Here is an 18365-nt window from a genome sequence, read left to right as displayed (position 1 = left end):
TAACCTAATGTCATCTTTGACTCAGACCCCTCTTTAGGTCATCACAACCAGTCTATGTCTAAGTTTTGATGATTCTTTCTGACTAAGATCTCTAAGATACCACCTTCCCTGTCCATCCACCCAGCTAAAACTCTCAGTCAGGTTCTCATAATTTTGTGTCTGCAACTTTGATGACATCACCCCCTCTTTGAATCCCTCCACTGGATTCTTCTCTATGGTATCAAATTTAATTTACTTGTCTTCACTTTCATGGCCTTTCAAGAGCAATCCTCACTCTACCTCTCATCTCTCATTCAGTATTGAAAGGTTGACACCCACCTCTGATTGGCCCATGAAACCAGGCTTCCTTGCCCACGTGTTACATTTTCAAACAAGCACCTTCATTCTTCCCATGCTGCCCCTCACACTTGGGAGAAGCTCCCCATGATATCAGCAAATCTAATTTGTTATCTTCCTTGAAGTCTCTCCTCCAAACTCTCCTCTGCTGTGAAGTCTACAAAAAACTTGACAACTGTTAGGCTGCTGATGGGCTGAGACCACTGCTGATAATGCTGACCAGCACTGTCTCATTGTTTCCTTCTACTTCCCATCCATATGTCTGCATCCCTTTGTTGTTTCTTGTCTTATACTTAGATTGTACGCTCTGTTCTGTGTTTGTAGACCTAACACAATGGGGTCCTGGTCTATGACTGGGGCTCCTGGGTGCTGGAATAACACAAATAATAATACACCTATTCTCTTGACCATGCAGAGTCAATCATTATGCAAATTAGGTTTGTGAGATTGGAATGAGGGGCATTCAGTTCAGGGAGCCCAGCATGTTCAGCATTTTGGTTTACAGGAAGCTGGAATGCTAATCATGCTTGAAGAAGACACTGGGGAATTCTGACATACCAGTTCTTACATGTTGTCCTCACTTAGTTTCTTTTTCATATGGAATCCTCTCATGCTTGTTAACAGCTGCCGGCACAAGGCTGTCAGCATTTCCCATAATACCCAAGTCATTCCTAGAGAGTGCTATCTTCCATCTGCCCTCTCCAAGGAAGGAACTGAGAATTTAAATAGACCCCCGCCCCAGAGCTGGCTAGAGTGTATAAATTACTCTGTTAAAAATACATGCGTGTGCACACACGTTGTGTAGTGTCCACTTACAGATACATGGTGACAAGGCATGGGAGGGGGGGGCATTAATCTCTGTCCTTCCCGGAATACCATGCAATTGCTACTCTCTGATACTGTGCTTCAGAACCACTCCCCAAAACGACCCACCACACAGACTTGATATCTGTGGAATGTGCATTTTATCAGACAAGGGAAAAGGTGCAGCTGTCTTTGCCTAATAGGGAGTAAGCAGTCAGATAGAGATCTCTCAAATACACAGTAACTGAGTTTGAGCAGTTAGGAATACAATATATAACATTTTAATGTCTTTTTTCACCATTTCAGAGACTCAATAAATGCCCCTTTTGTCAACACCTGGACTAAAGGGATAAATGTCATCACCTGGGAAAAATATCAAATGCCATATGGTTACTTTAGGGAGCTGTTTAAGTAGTTTAGGCCCTTCAACAGGGCACTGGGCCTTGGGACACATGTGCATATCCCAGTGTTCTGTTACAGCCTTTGGGCCCTTTAAAACTGGGAACTGTAATCACAGGTACATTAATAGGAGCAAGTATGTGACCTATAGGAAGACAGGTATAAGACTTCCTGACTCTTAGGAAGGGGCAGCAGAGACCACCGGTCAGTGTTGGCCTAGTGCGGGGCTCTCCATAGTAGTTGGAAAGGGTTACTAAAGGGGAAGTATTTGTGTTCTCCTTCACCCTCTGGCTGAAGCTGGAAACGCCTCAGGTGGTTATTAGCCAGTTATATAAGTTAATTTATTCTGACTTTAAGTTTGTGTTTTGGAAATAAAGCAATCCCTGAGAAAAGGAATGTAATGAGATTTGTAGCTAGGGTGTATTTTTTCATCCCTGGCTGGTGAATGTGCACACTGGTTGATAGGCCTAAAGTGAAAACAGCTGTACTAACTGCCGTAATAACAGTTCTGTCTGTGTTCTTATATGGCCTCCATGACTGTTGTATCTGAGCATGTTGCAAACATTAATGAATGTATTCCCACAGTATGCCTGAAAAGTATGGAAGTGTCTTTATCCCCACTTTTACAGAAGGGGGACTGAGGTACAGCAAGATTAACCATTTATGCAGGAAGACTGTAGCACAGCTGAGAATGGAGCCTAAACCTTGTGAGGCCTAGTCTAGTGTCTTAATTGTACTGTCATCCTTTTCTCTCTCTTCCCCCCTCCAGTCAGCAATGACTACATTTGTACTTCAGATGTGGTTTTGTTTGTTTTTTTTGGTGGTAGCATACTGTTGCAAAACTAACTGAAAAGTCTGGAGGTTCCCTCTTGAGGTTTGTAGTTTCCATTGTTCCACTGATTGTCTGTAAAGCCCTGTGCAGATAATATAATTTTATATGGCACCAGCAGTGTGCTAGCCACTTAACTAAATAAATGAAAGTAATAATGCAAAATATCCACTACTCCCTCAAAGAAAATTAAAAACAAAAACCACAATAGCAGTACTTATGCAGACAAAAAATAAGGCCAGATTCTACTATTCTTCTTCACGCTAATCCCTTATTTCTCAACTAGTCTTGTTTAAGACACTACTCAATGCACGTAACTTAGGGTATGTCTACACTGAAAGCTCGAGGAGAAATAACTGTACTAGCTCTGATGGAGCTAGAGTGCTAAAAACAGTGTGTAGCTGCAGTGGTGTGAGCAGCAGAATTGCTTCAAGTACATACCTAGAATTTTAGATGGATACGTACTTGGGGTGACTAGCCCCTCATGCCACGGTGGCTACACTCTATTGTTAGCATGCAAGCTCAATCAAAGCTACCATGGGCATGCTACTGTCTACTTGAACTGGAAAGTACACCTTCCAGCTCAAAGTGTAGACATATCCTAAATCTGTTTTCCATTGTTTAGGCCCTGATCCTGCAAATGACTTGATCCCAGAAACTTCCTTCAGTGGTGCTCCACACGGGAACAACAAAGATGCGCCTGCACATATCTCTTTGCAGAATAGGAGTTCTACTGCTTTAGTCCTCCCGCAGCTGGCACTACAGTTTGTTACCAAACAAACACATTCACTAATCTGAGCTCTTGTATTCTGGTACTGGGGCACAGTTAAGGAAACAAAAAAACAGCAAGGAATTTCTAAGTCCATTAAAAGCACAAGAGAAAGAAATACATTTTTGCCAAATGAACAAGCGCAAACCCCAAAAGGAAAGAAATGTGAATATACAATTTGTAACAGCACTATCTTAATAAAATAAAAACATGTAAAATGAATTAAGAATATTTGCAGAAATTTCAGGCTACTTATTATAAAATCTTTATGTTATTTGTAAACTAAATAGTAGGGTTGTCGATTAATTGCAGTTATCTCACATGATTAACTCAAAAAAATTAACAGTGATTAAAAAAATGAATCACCAGTAATCTAATGGTTAAACATTAGAATACCAACTGAAATGTATTGAATTGAAATTTATTAAATATTTTTGGATGTTTTTCACTTTATATTATTATTTTTATTACAAATATTTGCACTGTAAAAATGATAAACAAAAGAAATAGTATTTTTAATTCACCTCATACAATACCGTAATGCAATCTCTTTATCGTGAAAGTGCAACTTACAAATGTAGATTTTTTTGTTACGTAACTGCACTCAAAACCAAAACAATATAAAACTTTAGAGTCTACAAGTACACTCAGTCCTACTTCTTGTTCAGCCAATCACTAAGACAAACAAGTTTGTTTACATTTACGGGAGATAATGCTGCCCACTTCTTATTCACGTCACCTGAAAGTGAGAACAGGCGTTCACATGGCATTTTTGTAGCCGGCATTGCAAGGTATTTATGTGCCAGATATGATAAAACATACATATGCCCCTTCATGCTTTGGCCACCCTTCCAGAGGACATGCTTCCATGCTGATGACGCTAATTAAAAAATAATGCATTAATTAAATTTGTGACTGAACTCCTTGGAGAAGAATAGTATGTCTCCTGCTCTGTTTTACCCACATTCTGCCATGTATTTAATATTACAGCAGTCTCAGATGATGACCCAGCACATGTTGTTCGTTTTAAGAACACTTTCACTGCAGATTTGACAAAACACAAAGAAGGTAGCAATGTGAAATTTCTAAATATAGCTACAGCACTTGACCCAAGGTTTAAGAATCTGAAGTGCCTTCCCAAATATGAGAGGGATGAGATGTAAAGCATGCTTTTAGAAGTCTTAAAAGAACACTCCAATGTGGAAACTACAGAACCCGAACCACCGAAAAAGCAAATCAACCTTCTGCTGGTGGCATCTGACTCAGATGATGAAAGTGAACATGCGTTGGTCTGCACTCCTTTGGATCATTATCGAGCAGAACCCCTCATTATTATGGACCCATGTCCTCTAGAATGGTGGTTGAAGCATGAAGGGACATATGACTCTTTAACACATCTGGCATGTAAATATCTTGTGATGCTGGCTACAACCGTGCCATGTGAACATCTGTTCTCACTTTCAGGTGACATTGTAAACAAGAAGCGGACAGCATTATCTCCTGCAAATGTAAACAAACTTGTTTGTTTGAGTGACTGACTGAACAAGGAGTAGGACTGAGTGGACTTGTAGGTTCTAAAGTTTTACATTGTTTTATTTTTGAATTCAGTTTTTTGTACATAATTCTACAATTGTTTGTTCAACATTCATGATAAAGAGATTGTATTCCAGTACTTGTATGAGGTGAATTGAAATGTATTATTTCTTTTGTTTTTTATAGCACAATTATTTGTAATAAAAAATAAATATAAAGTGAGTACTGTACACTTTGTGGTCTGTGTTGTAATTTAAATCAATATATTTGAAAATATAGAAAACATCCAAAAATATTTAAATAAATGGTATTTATTATTAACACTGTGATGAATAGCAATAAATTTTTTAATCACTTGACAGCCCTACTAAATAGGGAAGAGTTTTTACAAAAGCTTTATGCCAATGACTTGCTGTGTGACCTTGATCAAGTAGGTTCACTGCTCTGTGCTTCAGTTTCCCCATATGGAAACTGGGAATTATAATAATTACATACACTCCCAGGGAGTGTTGTGAGGCTCAGTAATGTTTGTAAAATACATGGAGATCCTTGGACAAACAGGGTGGGAAAAGTCCAGAGTAACTCCCCTCTTCATGTAGATCCCTCCTAAAATCTCACTTCTTCTGTGATGCCCACAAGTTATGAGTTCATAATAAGTAAATACTAATTAATAACAACAGTTAAAATGAACCTTAATCAATTTAATCTTCTGGATTTTCCACTGAGTTCTGTCTTCTCTATGTCAGTCTTTTAGACAGTAAGTTCACTGGGGGAAAGGATTGTATTTATCATTGCCTCCTGTATAACATTCAACACATTGTCAGGGTTAAGTATATAACAAAAATAATAATTAACCCTCTTGTACTAGGAATCAGAATTTCAGTGCAAATGAACTGTCAGCAAGTAGTGGTGTCAGCGCTGTGCCTTTTGGTACTGTGTGAAATGCGCAGTCTTTTGCCACTTAGGTCACCATCAATCCAGCACTGCTGTCCTGTGCCCCCAACCTTCAATATCATGCAGTTGACTTTTATCCTGCCCCAGAAGGGAGCGAGTGAAGCAGAGTGACAATACTGTTTGGTACTGCAGGGAAAAGGATGGAAATGAGCTGAAACGGGAAGAGACATTCAAGTACCGGTTCAAGAAGGATGGGAAAAAGCATTACCTGATCATTAATGAGTCAACCAAGGAGGACAGCGGGCACTACACCGTGAAGACCAATGGTGGGGAGTCAGTTGCTGAACTGATCATACAAGGTAAGTGTGACGTTCTGTACCTTGTGGGAACACCCTACATCCCCCATGTTCATCCTTATAATATGATGCTGTGGTATCTAACGCAAAGTTTGTCATGTCAGGTGTCTTTGGAAGGCTCATGATGTACTGATCATTGTTGTTATGGTAATGTTATAGTATTCGTTATAGGTTGTAATTTCATGTATATAGTTATGAGGCTGAAAATGTGTCCCCATGGCTTAAAGCAAGCCCAGGCAAAAACTCTCCAAGAGCAGGGGGACAATTCACACCACATCAGGGCATGTATGGGACAAACCCAGCCCAGCCTCACAGGAACAAAAGACACTGGCCTAGGCAACAAGAAAGAATCTGTTGGACTTTCAAGTGAGTCACCCCCCTTTCTTTGGTCTGTTTGGGACTGCGATGAAGTAATGCTCACCTGACTCTGAAGGGGGGGGCAAAGCCAAGAGGGAAGAACGAACATGATAAAAGGGAGAGACTTTGCCATACTCTTGCTCTCACTTCCACCTCCATCTACAGACATCACCACCAAGCGACTGAAGTGCTGATCAAAGGGGAGAGCCTGGCTGAAGGGCAACCAGCCAGACTGTGGTGAGAAACATCTAAGTTTGTAAGGGCACTGAAAGTGTTAAGATCGGCTTAGAATGTGTTTTGCTTTTATTTCATTTAACTAAATCTGATTTGTTATGCTTTGATTTATAATCACTTAAAATCTTTGTAATTAATAAATCTATTTGTTTATTCTATCTGAAGCAGTGTGTTTGGTTTGAAACATGTCAGAGACTCCCCTTGGAATAACAAGCCTGGTACATATCAATTTCTTTGTTAAACTGATGAACTCATATAAGCTTGCAGCGTCCAGTGGGCATAACTGGAAACTGAAAGACAGAGGTTCCTAGGGTTGTGTCTGGGACTGGAGATATTGGCTAGTGTCATTTGGTTGCACAATCCAAGGAGCAGCTTACATGCCAGAGGCTGTGCGTGAACTGCCCAGGAGTAGGGGTTCTCACAGCACAGCAAGGTAAGGCTGGCTCCCAGAGTCGAGGACTGGAGTGACCTAGCACATCACCGGTCCAGATAACACCAGAGGAATGTCACAGTAAGTTACAGGCAATGCCAGATAATCAGGGAGGTTGAAATGTGCAAGAGGGCTTTAGGTAACCTTCTCCATAACGGGATGAGAAGGTTAGTCCTTATGCCTGGAGAAAAATTAAACTATAGCTGGGGAAATGACCAGAGGCCTCAAGGAGACAGAAGATTGTTAGATCTGCGTGCCAGATGTAATAGATATCCTGACTGCAACAGGTGCCTGGCTACCAGTCCTGTTAAATCCTGCGTACTGTGGATTTCTCTTCACATTTCACCTCTCAACAAACAGCATCCTCAGCCCTGGCTCCCTCTCTTCTTTAAAAGCAACATCAACATTTTACTGTACAAACCAACCTTTGACCTGCTGATGTTTGTGTTGCTTCCTCCCACAACTCACAACTCTAGAGAAGAAGCTGGAAGTGTACCAGAGTATTGCAGATCTGACAGTGAGGGCACGGGATCAGGCAGTCTTCAAGTGCGAAGTCTCCGATGAGAATGTGAAAGGAATCTGGTTGAAAAATGGAAAGGAGGTGATCCCAGATGAGAGGATAAAGATCTCTCATATTGGCAGGTGAGTCCTGCTTCAGAAAGCTTGGACAGGATTGGGTATGACACTAAAGTCCTCTCTGGATAGTGATGAGGAAATGAATATAAGCCAAGATCCTGTTCTGGCTTCAGCTAACCAGAGGAAGTTGGAACATTCCTGAGCACAATGAACATGTAGCTATTCCTCCCTTCTGTGATCTGCCTGGTTGTGTGCACCACATGTACAGTACTGGCATGTATGTTATTCTGCAGGTGTGCGTATAGTATGTTGGTTTACATCTGAACAATGGAGCATCAGCCCAGATTCTCAGCCTTTACTCTGCCTTTCATTTTTGGGGGGATTTAAATTGCTTAGAGACCATACTGATGGTCACTTTAGAATAGACATAATCAAATAGATTGATACATTAGATAAGGATAGACAGATATCAGTACCGAGAAGTAAGTCTGTGTTAATTTACTATAGTTTTTCATATATATAGCAGGGGTCTCAAACATGCGGCTCACGGGGTTATTTTCTGCGGCCCGCCAGCTCCCCACGGCTCCTCCGTCCCCCCCCCGAAGAGTTTACCTAGAGCGGCTCCAGTCCTGCACGCACCAGGGGCAGGGAGGCTCCCTGCCTGCCTGCCCTGCCCCCGCGCTGCTCCAGGAAGTGGCCAGAACCTAGGGGAGTGGGGGGGGGGCCACAGGGGTCTGTGTGTTGCCCAGGCCGCTTCTACAGGTACCTCCCCCGATGCTCCCATTGGCCGCCCTGCCCCCGGTGCGCGCCAGGCTGGACCTGCCCCCCGAACCCCTCCTGCAGCCAAACCCCGTGCTGCACACTGCATCCCGACCCCCTGCCCTAAGCCCCCAGCTGCACCCCTCCTGACACCCCAACCCCCTTCCCTGAGCCCCCTGCCAAACCCCACATCCCTCCTGCATCCCGACCCCCTGCCCTGAGCCCCCTGCCACGCCCTGCACCCTGACCTGAACCCCCTGCCCACTCCCCACACCCTGAGCCCCCTGCCGCACCCCACATCCCTCCTGCACCCTGACCCCCTGCCCTGAGCCCCCTGCTGCACCCCACATCCCTCCTGCACCCCAACCCCTTGCCATGAGCCCCCTGCCACACCCTGCACCCTGACCTGAGCCCCCTGCCGCACCCCACATCCTGACTCCCTGCCCCACCCTGCACCCCAAGCCCCTGCCCTGAGCCCCCTGCCGCACCCCACACCCTTCCTGCACCCCAAGCCCCTGCCCTGAGCCCCCTGCCACACCCTGCACCCCTCCTGCACCCTTTGGGGGCAGGGAGGGGGCAGAGCTGGGGTGGGGATTTCAGGGAAGGGGTTGGAATGCGGGCAGGGAAGGGGTGGGAAGAGCAGGGCAGGGGCGGGGCCTCATGGAAGGGGTGAAGTAGGGGGGTGATCAGTGGTGCGGCCCTTGGGCCAATATACTAGTCCTCCTGTGGCCCTCGTGGTCATTTGAGTTTGAGACCCCTGATATACAGTATATACTCATACACACACACATTTAGATGAGTAAAATTTTCTAAATTGCCTAAAATTACTTAGGGTCCTAAGTCTACTGAAAGTTAATGGGACTTAGGCTCCCAAAGGATTGTTTTGATGTGCTGTCTCCTGAGTTTACAAGGAGGGGGATGGTGAACTAGCCTGCACTTTTTTTGCCATAGTGTTGCTTGAGTTTACAATATCCTTGAGAGGAAACTGGTTCTGTTTGCCCTAGCATGTTGATTTGATACTGGGAAGTTTATTAATGGCTTGCTGCGTGCTGCAGCCTGAATGCCCTCATTCTCTGTAGCAGTGTACCTCCTGACTAAAGTTAAGAGAGTCACATGCTTGTGTATATTTTTCAGAATCCATAAGCTAACTATTGACGATGTAACCCCAGAAGACGAGGCTGACTATTCTTTTGTCCCTGAAGGATTTGCTTACAACCTTTCTGCCAAACTCAGATTTTTGGGTGAGTGTTGTGGAATCTGGTTCCTAATATGTAATGGGAATACCATGGGCCTTCCAAAGAAGGAATTATCCATATATAAGCACTACAGGGAGCTGTGGGACCAAATCATTTAATTGATTATACCAGGAAGCTGTATGGCGATTTCCCTTCCTGATGTATGAACATGGCACATGTATTTTGTATTGTTCTAGAGCTCACAGTGTTCTAGGCACTTTAATACATAGGAAGAAATGGCCTCTGTCCAAAAGAACTGACAGTCTAAGGCCCAATCCTGCAAACATTTACATATATGAATAACTATTCATGTGAGTAATCCTACAGATGTCAGTGACTTGGATCATCCCATTTATATCCTTGCACATAGATCCTTTACAGCAGTGGCTCTCAACCTTTTCAGACTACTGTAGCCCCTTCAGGAGTCTGATTTGTCTTGTGTATTCTCAAGTTTCACCTCACTTAAAATCTACTTGCTTACAAAATCAGACATAAAAATACGTGTCACAGCACACAATTACTGAAAAATTGCTTACTTTCTCATTTTTACCATATAATTATAAAATAAATAATTTGGAATATAAATACTGTACTTATATTTCAGTGTATAGTCTATAGAGCAGTATAAACCAGTCACTGTCTTTATGAAATTTTGGTTTGTACTGACTTCACTTGTGCTTTTTATGTAGCCTGTTGTAAAACTAGGCAAATATCTAGATGAGTTGATATACCCCCTGGAAGACCTCTCCGTACCCCCAGGGGTGCACATACCCCTGGTTGAAAACCACTACTATATGGACAGGAGTTGGGGGTAGGGTAGTCTCCTCCACTGCACTGTCCTTCCTTTCTCCAGACCTCCAGAAAGGCCTCTCTGTGCATCTACCCTGGGAGACAGAGTGGAGTCTGGGGAGCCCATCAGATCTCACAGAGATTCCTCAGAAAAGATAATACAGTCCAGTGCTGTATTACGTTTTTCAGTAGGGCTCAACTGATGGATCCCATAAGCTGGGGATCCCATAAGACTCCAGCCAGGGAAAACCCTGGCAGTGTGGCTTCAATAGAGTCCGGGGTGAGGAAGAACTGAACCCAGTGTGGAGACACAGGCCCTCCAAGCAGATGGCTCTGGCCTTTAACAGACCCTACTAGGATCCATCAGGTTTGGACCAAGCCCTGCAACCTCTTCTGTGTGAGGGGGATCCCACCTAAACACAGGTGCAGGGAGATATTCCCCCCCCCATAGATATTTCCACCCCCAGAACACCTTTCCGTGTGGGTTATGCTGGGAGGTTTTCTTCTTAATGTATGTGCAAAGTGCTTCAGGTGGCACGTGACCAGGATTCATCACCAAATTTGGTCTACTGATTGGATTGCAAAGAGGGGAAGGGATAGAAACAAACAAACGAAGTGATTAGGCTGAGGACTGGCACATGATATGTTCATTCCTTTTAATATACATGTAAAATAGTTCCAAAATGCCCATAGCCACTCTTAGTTTCTCTTGTTTCTCTTTCAACCATTGCTTATTTACAATCTCTATGTATTTTTAACCCTTGCATATACTATTGCTATTATTTTGTTTTTATCCTAAACATTTTCCAAACATTTTTTAAAAGTTGCTTATTTTCTATTTTTATTTTTCTACATTGTTTTCTTGTCATTTTATATGGGTCTGATCCTGCAAATACTTACAGACTATAGCTTTGATCCTGCAAAAACTTATTCATGGGGTTACATTTACTTATGCACGCAATCCCAGAGACTTCTATGGGTCTACGCATGAGTACAGTTAAATATGTGTGTGTTCGCAGGATTGGGGGTTTAAATCACTGCCAATAGGATTACACATGGGAGCAAAGTTATTCACTTGAAAAAGTCTTTGCAAGCCCTATTCTATTTTTTGTATTATTTTCTTCTTGTTTTACCAAGCCAGTTTCCAAAATACTATATATTCACCCATTGATTTACATCCACTGAGAGATTATTTAGTATATTATTGTTTTAAAATTATTTTTGGTCTGCTGATTATATGAAATTTAGCTATTTTCAGATCCATTTTTTTCCCCTTTCCAGAGATCAAGATTGATTTTGTGCCAAGACAAGGTAAAAACAATGTTCATTATTGGAACATGTGAGTAACACCTGAACAAGTCATCTTGCATGCTTTTCAGTAGCAGAACCTCTTCAATTTTTAACATAACATCTGAGAAATGCCTCCCGTTTCCTGCAAAGCATTCAAACCACGTTGAAAAATATTTTATTTTCTCCACTTTCGCTACAGAACCCCCCAAAATCCATCTGGACTGCATGGGTCAAGCAGCCCCTGACACTATTGTTGTGGTGGCTGGGAACAAACTTAGACTGGACGTTCCCATATCAGGAGATCCAATACCCATGGTCATCTGGCAGAAAGTAAACAAGGTAATGTGTAGTCTGATAGTGTGGCTAAGGCAAACAGGTCATACCAAGGAACTTCTTCTCTTTTTCACATATGATTTGAATTTCCAATTCTTACCTAAAAAACTTTTCCATATCCCTTCAAATGTAGAGTTTCTAAACAAAGAAATTTCTAAAACAGCAGCAAGGCAGCACCTGGTGATTTAGTTGATTTTGCTGTAGTCTTCTTGAACAGTGTTCTTCTTCTAAAGTGTTTATTTTCAGCACGGGGAAAACAAAAGGAAGGCAGTGGATGTGTATGGTAGCCTTTCTGCCCTTCTTTCTCTACTGCACATCAGCATAGTATCTGCATGCCTAGGGAGAGGGCTGCCACCACTAGATTACTGTCTTCTCACATCACAGGAAACAAGTAAGCCCTGGTCATCAGCCCTCCCCACCACCTATGCCTCACAGGAAGGAAATGTTCTAGAGTCTCTCCTTTCCCATCCCGAGTTCTTTTGGTCAGTTTGTGAACAAATGGTACTTTCAATATCCTACTGAATGTCTTAGAAGCAGACTCTCTATACCAGCAGCCAGTTCTGTTGGGCATTCTGCCAATTTAGACTTTGTGAATTTAGAGGATACCTGCTATTTTACCTGGTTGTTGGAGTAACTGCAGGAGGACAAAATAGAGGAGTATAAAGTAATACTGCAGCCAATGGTACTTACTCCTTTTATGGTATTTGCTGAACTTTTTAGACCTTTCAATCTCTCTTCTTTAAGAGTGAAATGCTACTTCTTACTGCCAGATAAATGTTCCTTTTTTTTGTTGATAGCAAAAGGCTGACCTCTTGTGGCAGTCATGTCTGGTAAGAATTTCATTTTGATTATATATTCTCTGTGTATATATAAAGTCTGCTGCAGTTTCCACGGTATGCATCCGATGAAGTGAGCTGTAGCTCACGAAAGCTCATGCTCAAATAAATTGGTTAGTCTCTAAGGTGCCACAAGTACTCCTTTTCTTTTTGCGAATACAGACTAACACGGCTGTTACTCTGAAACCTGTCATTTTGAGACCTGCCTCTAAACATGAATGCAGTAAAGACTCTGCCTCCAGTTCACTCATATTCCCAGCACCCACTCCTAAATAAATCATAATGTTTTCCTTTGCAACCCAGAATTAGGAAATTTCCTTCAGTGACAAGATCGAGAGGGAATTCAATCTTCTGAAATATTATCTTCTGATCATCAGTCCACAAAAAAATCCAGAAAACAGTTCATAGAATAACTTTGCCTCTAAAAACATATGCAGACTTCATTATTATTTAAAATTAAAATTATTAATATTTTCCCACAGAGGAAGCTAAGACCCAAACCAGTCTTACCCCTTCCCCCAGCTCCAGAATGGGCAGCGAAGAGGTCCCATTCCTTCCCCAGGAATAGTAAAGCCCATACAGTCCCACCCTCCCCCTCAAGCCAAATGAGTTTGTGGAAAAAAATCTTCTGGGAGGGATTACCCAAAAAGTTTTCAAGAACAGAGTAAATCAGCTGCAGCAGGCAACTTTGGATGAGATATAAGACATGAGTAAATAAGTAAGGAAGATCATGAAGGACCATGAGGACAAGAAATTGAACTCGATGCAAAGGAAGCATGGGGACTAGTGGAGGAAGGGCAGTAGCATAACTTCAGAGTATCTAGTTTGGCTGGTGTTAAAGGGCTGAATTTATTCCTTTCATTAAAAGATGTTCATAAACCCAATACCCCACTGATACAGAAAGAATACTCTCTATTTTGCACAAATACATAAGCCCACTAACCTACTACTTTCATGGGACAGTGACTGAATCACATCTATCTATGGCATCTGCTGCAGGGATCTCATAAACTTTGGTTTATGAGGCTATGAAACTGGTCTTGCTGATGCTTCCTTTAATTCTATTTCACTCTGGCAATGCATTGACCATTTTGGGTTTTTTTATCAGTTAATTTCCTTCTCATTTTTGTTCATTCATTCTGATCTTCATTTTTGTCACATCTCCCCTGCCAACCAGCCAACATACCCTGCATAGATCCTTCTCCTCTGTGTCTCAGACACAGCTTGACCAACTCTGCTCAGTGAGATCTTTCTGACTCTTCATACAATCATAAAAGGGTAGGACTGGAAGGGACCTCAATAGGTCATCTAGTCCAGTCCCCTGCACTCAAGGCAAGATTACGTAATAACTAGACCATTCCTGGCAGGTGTTTGTCTCACCTGTTCTTAAAAACCTCCAATGATGGAGATTCCACAACCTCCCTGGTTAATTTGTTCCAGTGCTTAACTTCCCTGACAGAAAGTTTTTCCTAATGTCCAACCTAAACTGCCCTTGCTGCAATTAAAGCCAATTGCTTCTTGTCCTATCCTCAGAGGTTAACAAGAACATATTTTCAGCCTTCTCCTTGTAACAACCTTTTAATGTTTTTGAAAACTATTATCATGTTCCACCTCAGTCTTCTCCTCTACAGATTAAATAAACCCAATTTTTTCAAGCGTTACTCACAGTCATGTTTTCTAGACATTTAATCATTTTTGTTGGTCTCCGCTGGATTTTCCCCAGTTTGTCATCATCTTTCGTGAAATGTGGCGCCCAGAACTGGACACAATTCTCCAGCTGAGGCCTAATCAGCATGGAGTAGAGTGGAAGAATTACTTCTCATGTTTTGCTTACAACACTACCTGCTAATACATCCCAGAATGATGTTTGGGTTTTTTGCAACATTGTTACACTGTTGACTCATATTTAGCTTGTGATCCACTATCAGCTGCAGATTCCTTTCCACAGTACTCCTTTCTAGGCAGTCATTTCCCATTTTGTATTTGTGCAATAGATTGTTCCTTGATAAGTGGAGTACTTTGCATTTGTCCTTATTCAATTTCATCCTATTTACTTCAGACCATTTCTCTAGTTTGTCCAGATAATTTTGAATTTTAATCCTATTCTCCAAAACACTTGCAGTCCCTCCCAGTACTGGTATTGTCCACAAACTTTATAAATGTACTCTATAGCAATTATCTAAATCATTTATGAAGATATTGAGCAGAACTGGACCCAGGACCTATCCCTGAGGGACCCTGCTCAATATGCTCTTCCAGCTTGACCGTGAACTACTGATAAACTACTCTCTGGGAACGGTTTTCCAACCAGTTATGCACCCACCTTATAGAAGCTCAATATAGGTTGCATTTCCCTAGTTTGTTTATGAGAAGGTCATGCAAGACAGTATCAAAAGCTTTATTAAAGTCAAGATATGCCACAACTACTGCTTTCTCTGTATCCACAAGACTTGTTACTGTTAAATTAGGTTGGTTTGACATTAATTTGTTTTTGACAAATCCATGTTGACTTTTACTTATCACCTTATTATATTCTAGGTGTTTGCAAATAGATTGCTTGATTATTTGCTTCATTATCTTTCATGTATTTCTCTGCTCATCTAGAACAGCTGCAATGTGCTAAGCAATGCTGATTCCATGGATTCCCCAGACTCCAGCAGTGATTTAAGTAACGAGAGCAAGGTAAGTTCCTTATTATTTAGACAAACCCATTAATATATCTGGTGTATTTACAAGCAAATGGTCCTGCCAAGAGGAGCTTAAAATTTAAAGTATATAGGAACATAGGCATTAACATAATGGATCAGACCACTGTCCATCTAGGGCAGTGTCCTGCCTCACAGTGGCAATTATCAGATGGTTCAGAGGGAAGCACAAGAAACCCCTTAGTGGACACTTATGGAATAACCTGTCTATGGGGCAAGTTTCTTCCTAACCACCATTGTTTAGTGATGGACTTTTGCCCTGAAGCATGAGGGTTTATAACACTTCTAAATATTTTTTGTAAATTCTGTTTTACGTAACTCTGGATATCTAACCCTTTTTTGAGTCTTAGTAAAGATATCTAGTTGAAGAGATTAGTAGGATGCAAGGAGAGATGACAACAGGTAAAGTGATGGGAATGTGAAGGACACAACACAAGCTCATGACATTACCTGTTTTCACATTAAATCCCTTTTATCCTGCATTAATTTTTGTTACATTGGTGTATGTGTGGTAGTCAGTCAGAAGAATTATTTTGCTATTTGTATTACATTAGAACTCAGAGGCCTGGGTCAAGATTGGGACCCCATTGTTCTAGGCACTGTACATACACATAGCTCTTGGACAGTCCTTGTCCAAAGGAGCATAGAGTCTAAAAATACAAGGATGTGACACAGGGAAAAGGGAAAGGATACAACAAAGTGGTGATGGTTATGCTTAGACATGTTAGCACTGATCAAATGGTCAAAGTATTTTTAATTAAGTGGGGGCAGGGGTGATGTGGGCATCCAAAAGTCCTGAGGATGAGGAGGTGACAGTAACAAAAATGGATGAGGGCTTTGACAAGGGTTTTAGTATTGTGAATAAAAACAAAAGGTCAAAAGTTCAGATCTTAGAAGTGTCAAGGAGGAAGAAGCAACAAGATTTGGACACAGACAAAATGTGTGGGCCAAGGGAGAGAGAGGAGCAGAGGATAATCCCCACGTCACAAGTTTGAGACTTTGAAATGCAATAGGGTCTTTTTAACTACCAATGGTGCTTACAGAGTTTTAAAAACCAATTTCTCCCCAAAGGAGAATGTTCGGAGCTGCTACTGGCTATCCACTGATGTCCTGTTGTTCCTACAAAATAGAACCTTAAAACAGAAGAGAACTTCACTGATAGCTTTTCAGTGATATTGGTAATGGTCGGTGTCAGAAAGACTTACATGTTGCTGCAGGCTCAGCATGTTTATGCAAACCCCTGTTCCCTTCATTCAGACACAGCATTAGGCTCTTCTGTTTCCACCCTAGATACAAATGACTTCACTTGCTGTTTTCAGTGCCCACAGCTTCTCTCTGAATCTGAAGGTAGAGTTCGTGTAGAGATGCATGAAGACCACTGTATCTTCATCATTGAAGGAGCAGAGAAGCCAGATGAGGGGGTTTATAGAGTTACAGTAAAGAACCCAGCAGGAGAAGATAAGGCTGATATCACAGTAAAGGTTATTGGTAAGTGACTGACAGGAATAACCAGTCTCTGAAAAACTCTTGAGTTCAGTGGGACGGACCTACCCTCATTCCTGTAAACCTGAGAGCAGCTCTGACTCTTGAGTTCAAAGAGGTGAAAAATGACCATATGGGAGGAATATGTTTTATAAAACTTGACAGAAATGTTTTTTCTAACTAGCTTCCCTTGTATTCCCCATCTGGGAGGAGAAAGAATCGTTCCCATTCATAAAAATAAGGCTATATGAATATCCTTCCCTTCCATTTCCCTACATTTTTGAATGTCAGTGATCCAGTCTCTTCTCTCAGTGGGGTTTATATGTCTATAGAATGAAATCACTTTTTGCCATTTTGTTGTGTAAGTTTTCAAACAGAAACTGCTTTATTATATGTATGGTAAACAGTTAATGGAATGAAGGGATATGTACATATGGTATAAGATATTAAAAAGGACTGGAATTATTTAGCCTACAAAGGAGAAGAGCTAGAGGGGAGTTTGACTGAAGTACTCTAGATTATGAAGGGTGTTGTGAAAATCAATCAGCTCCTTCTTTATATCCTGGCCTCCATTATAAGAACAAGGGCAAACTGAACAAATTTAGAAGTGATAAAAGGAAATGTTTTTTGCATACCATATTGTAAACCTTTGTAGTTCATTGCTGTATGAGGTCATCGGGACAAATACTAAGATAGGTTCTTTATATTATTAATTTCTGTTCTTAAATAAGGTAAGATAACATACGTGCAGCCATTGTATTACACATACTAACTAACCTCACTTCCCAATAATGCCTGGCATCCCCTGGCTCTCTCTCCATGATATGAGCATTTCTTGGAGAGCACAAGAAGTTTGGTCTGAATCTGACTATTGTATACATCAGTGCCTAGTCCAATCTGGTATTGAGGACCCCTAGATGTAATCTGGGCAAAGCCACCATTTTCTGCACACAGCAGGCTCTAAATGAGGATAACTCACCAATCCCTGTGAAATACAAGGACTTTGCAAAGGTATTTGATAAAAATAATACTGATGCTCTGCCCCCGCATAGGTCCAATGACTGCCCCACAGACCTCCAGCTAGGGGCCAAAATCCCCTTTGTGCAAAATTTATCCCATCAGAACCTCAACTCAGGTTCCTACGGGAGTATCTTGATGAAAATCTGGCAAAAAAATTTATCCATCTGTCTGTGTCCCCCACTGTGGCCCCAATCCTGTTTTGTCACAAAATGGATGGCACCCTGCACCTCTGCGTATACTACTGAACAATATAACCATCAAAAATAAATATCACTTGCCACTGATCAACAAAGAAGTAGAAAGGGTCAGCTCAGCAAAAATTTCCACTAAAGCACGTATCACATGGTCTGGATCCGAGAGGGCGATGAATGGAAAACAGACTTTCATACTTGGTATGGA

General features: G+C 41.7%; 1 protein-coding gene across 1 annotated transcript in view; it reads left to right on the top strand.

The window, feature by feature from the left end:
* The window catches only part of MYBPC3 (myosin binding protein C3), a 136288-nt gene that overhangs the window by 55827 nt on the left and 62096 nt on the right, over positions 1–18365 (top strand). The window contains exons 18-24 of the mRNA XM_077819970.1: positions 5757–5923; positions 7418–7583; positions 9411–9517; positions 11582–11611; positions 11790–11929; positions 15364–15441; positions 16793–16952. Coding sequence (XP_077676096.1) covers positions 5757–5923; positions 7418–7583; positions 9411–9517; positions 11582–11611; positions 11790–11929; positions 15364–15441; positions 16793–16952 — 848 coding nt within the window. The remainder of the gene's footprint in view (positions 1–5756; positions 5924–7417; positions 7584–9410; positions 9518–11581; positions 11612–11789; positions 11930–15363; positions 15442–16792; positions 16953–18365) is intronic.

Source organism: Eretmochelys imbricata, chromosome 6 (assembly GCF_965152235.1).
Source record: "Eretmochelys imbricata isolate rEreImb1 chromosome 6, rEreImb1.hap1, whole genome shotgun sequence".
NCBI lineage: Eukaryota > Metazoa > Chordata > Testudines > Cheloniidae > Eretmochelys > Eretmochelys imbricata.
The sequence above is the reverse complement of the archived record's forward strand: the minus strand, read 5'-3'. Positions and strand labels throughout refer to the sequence as shown.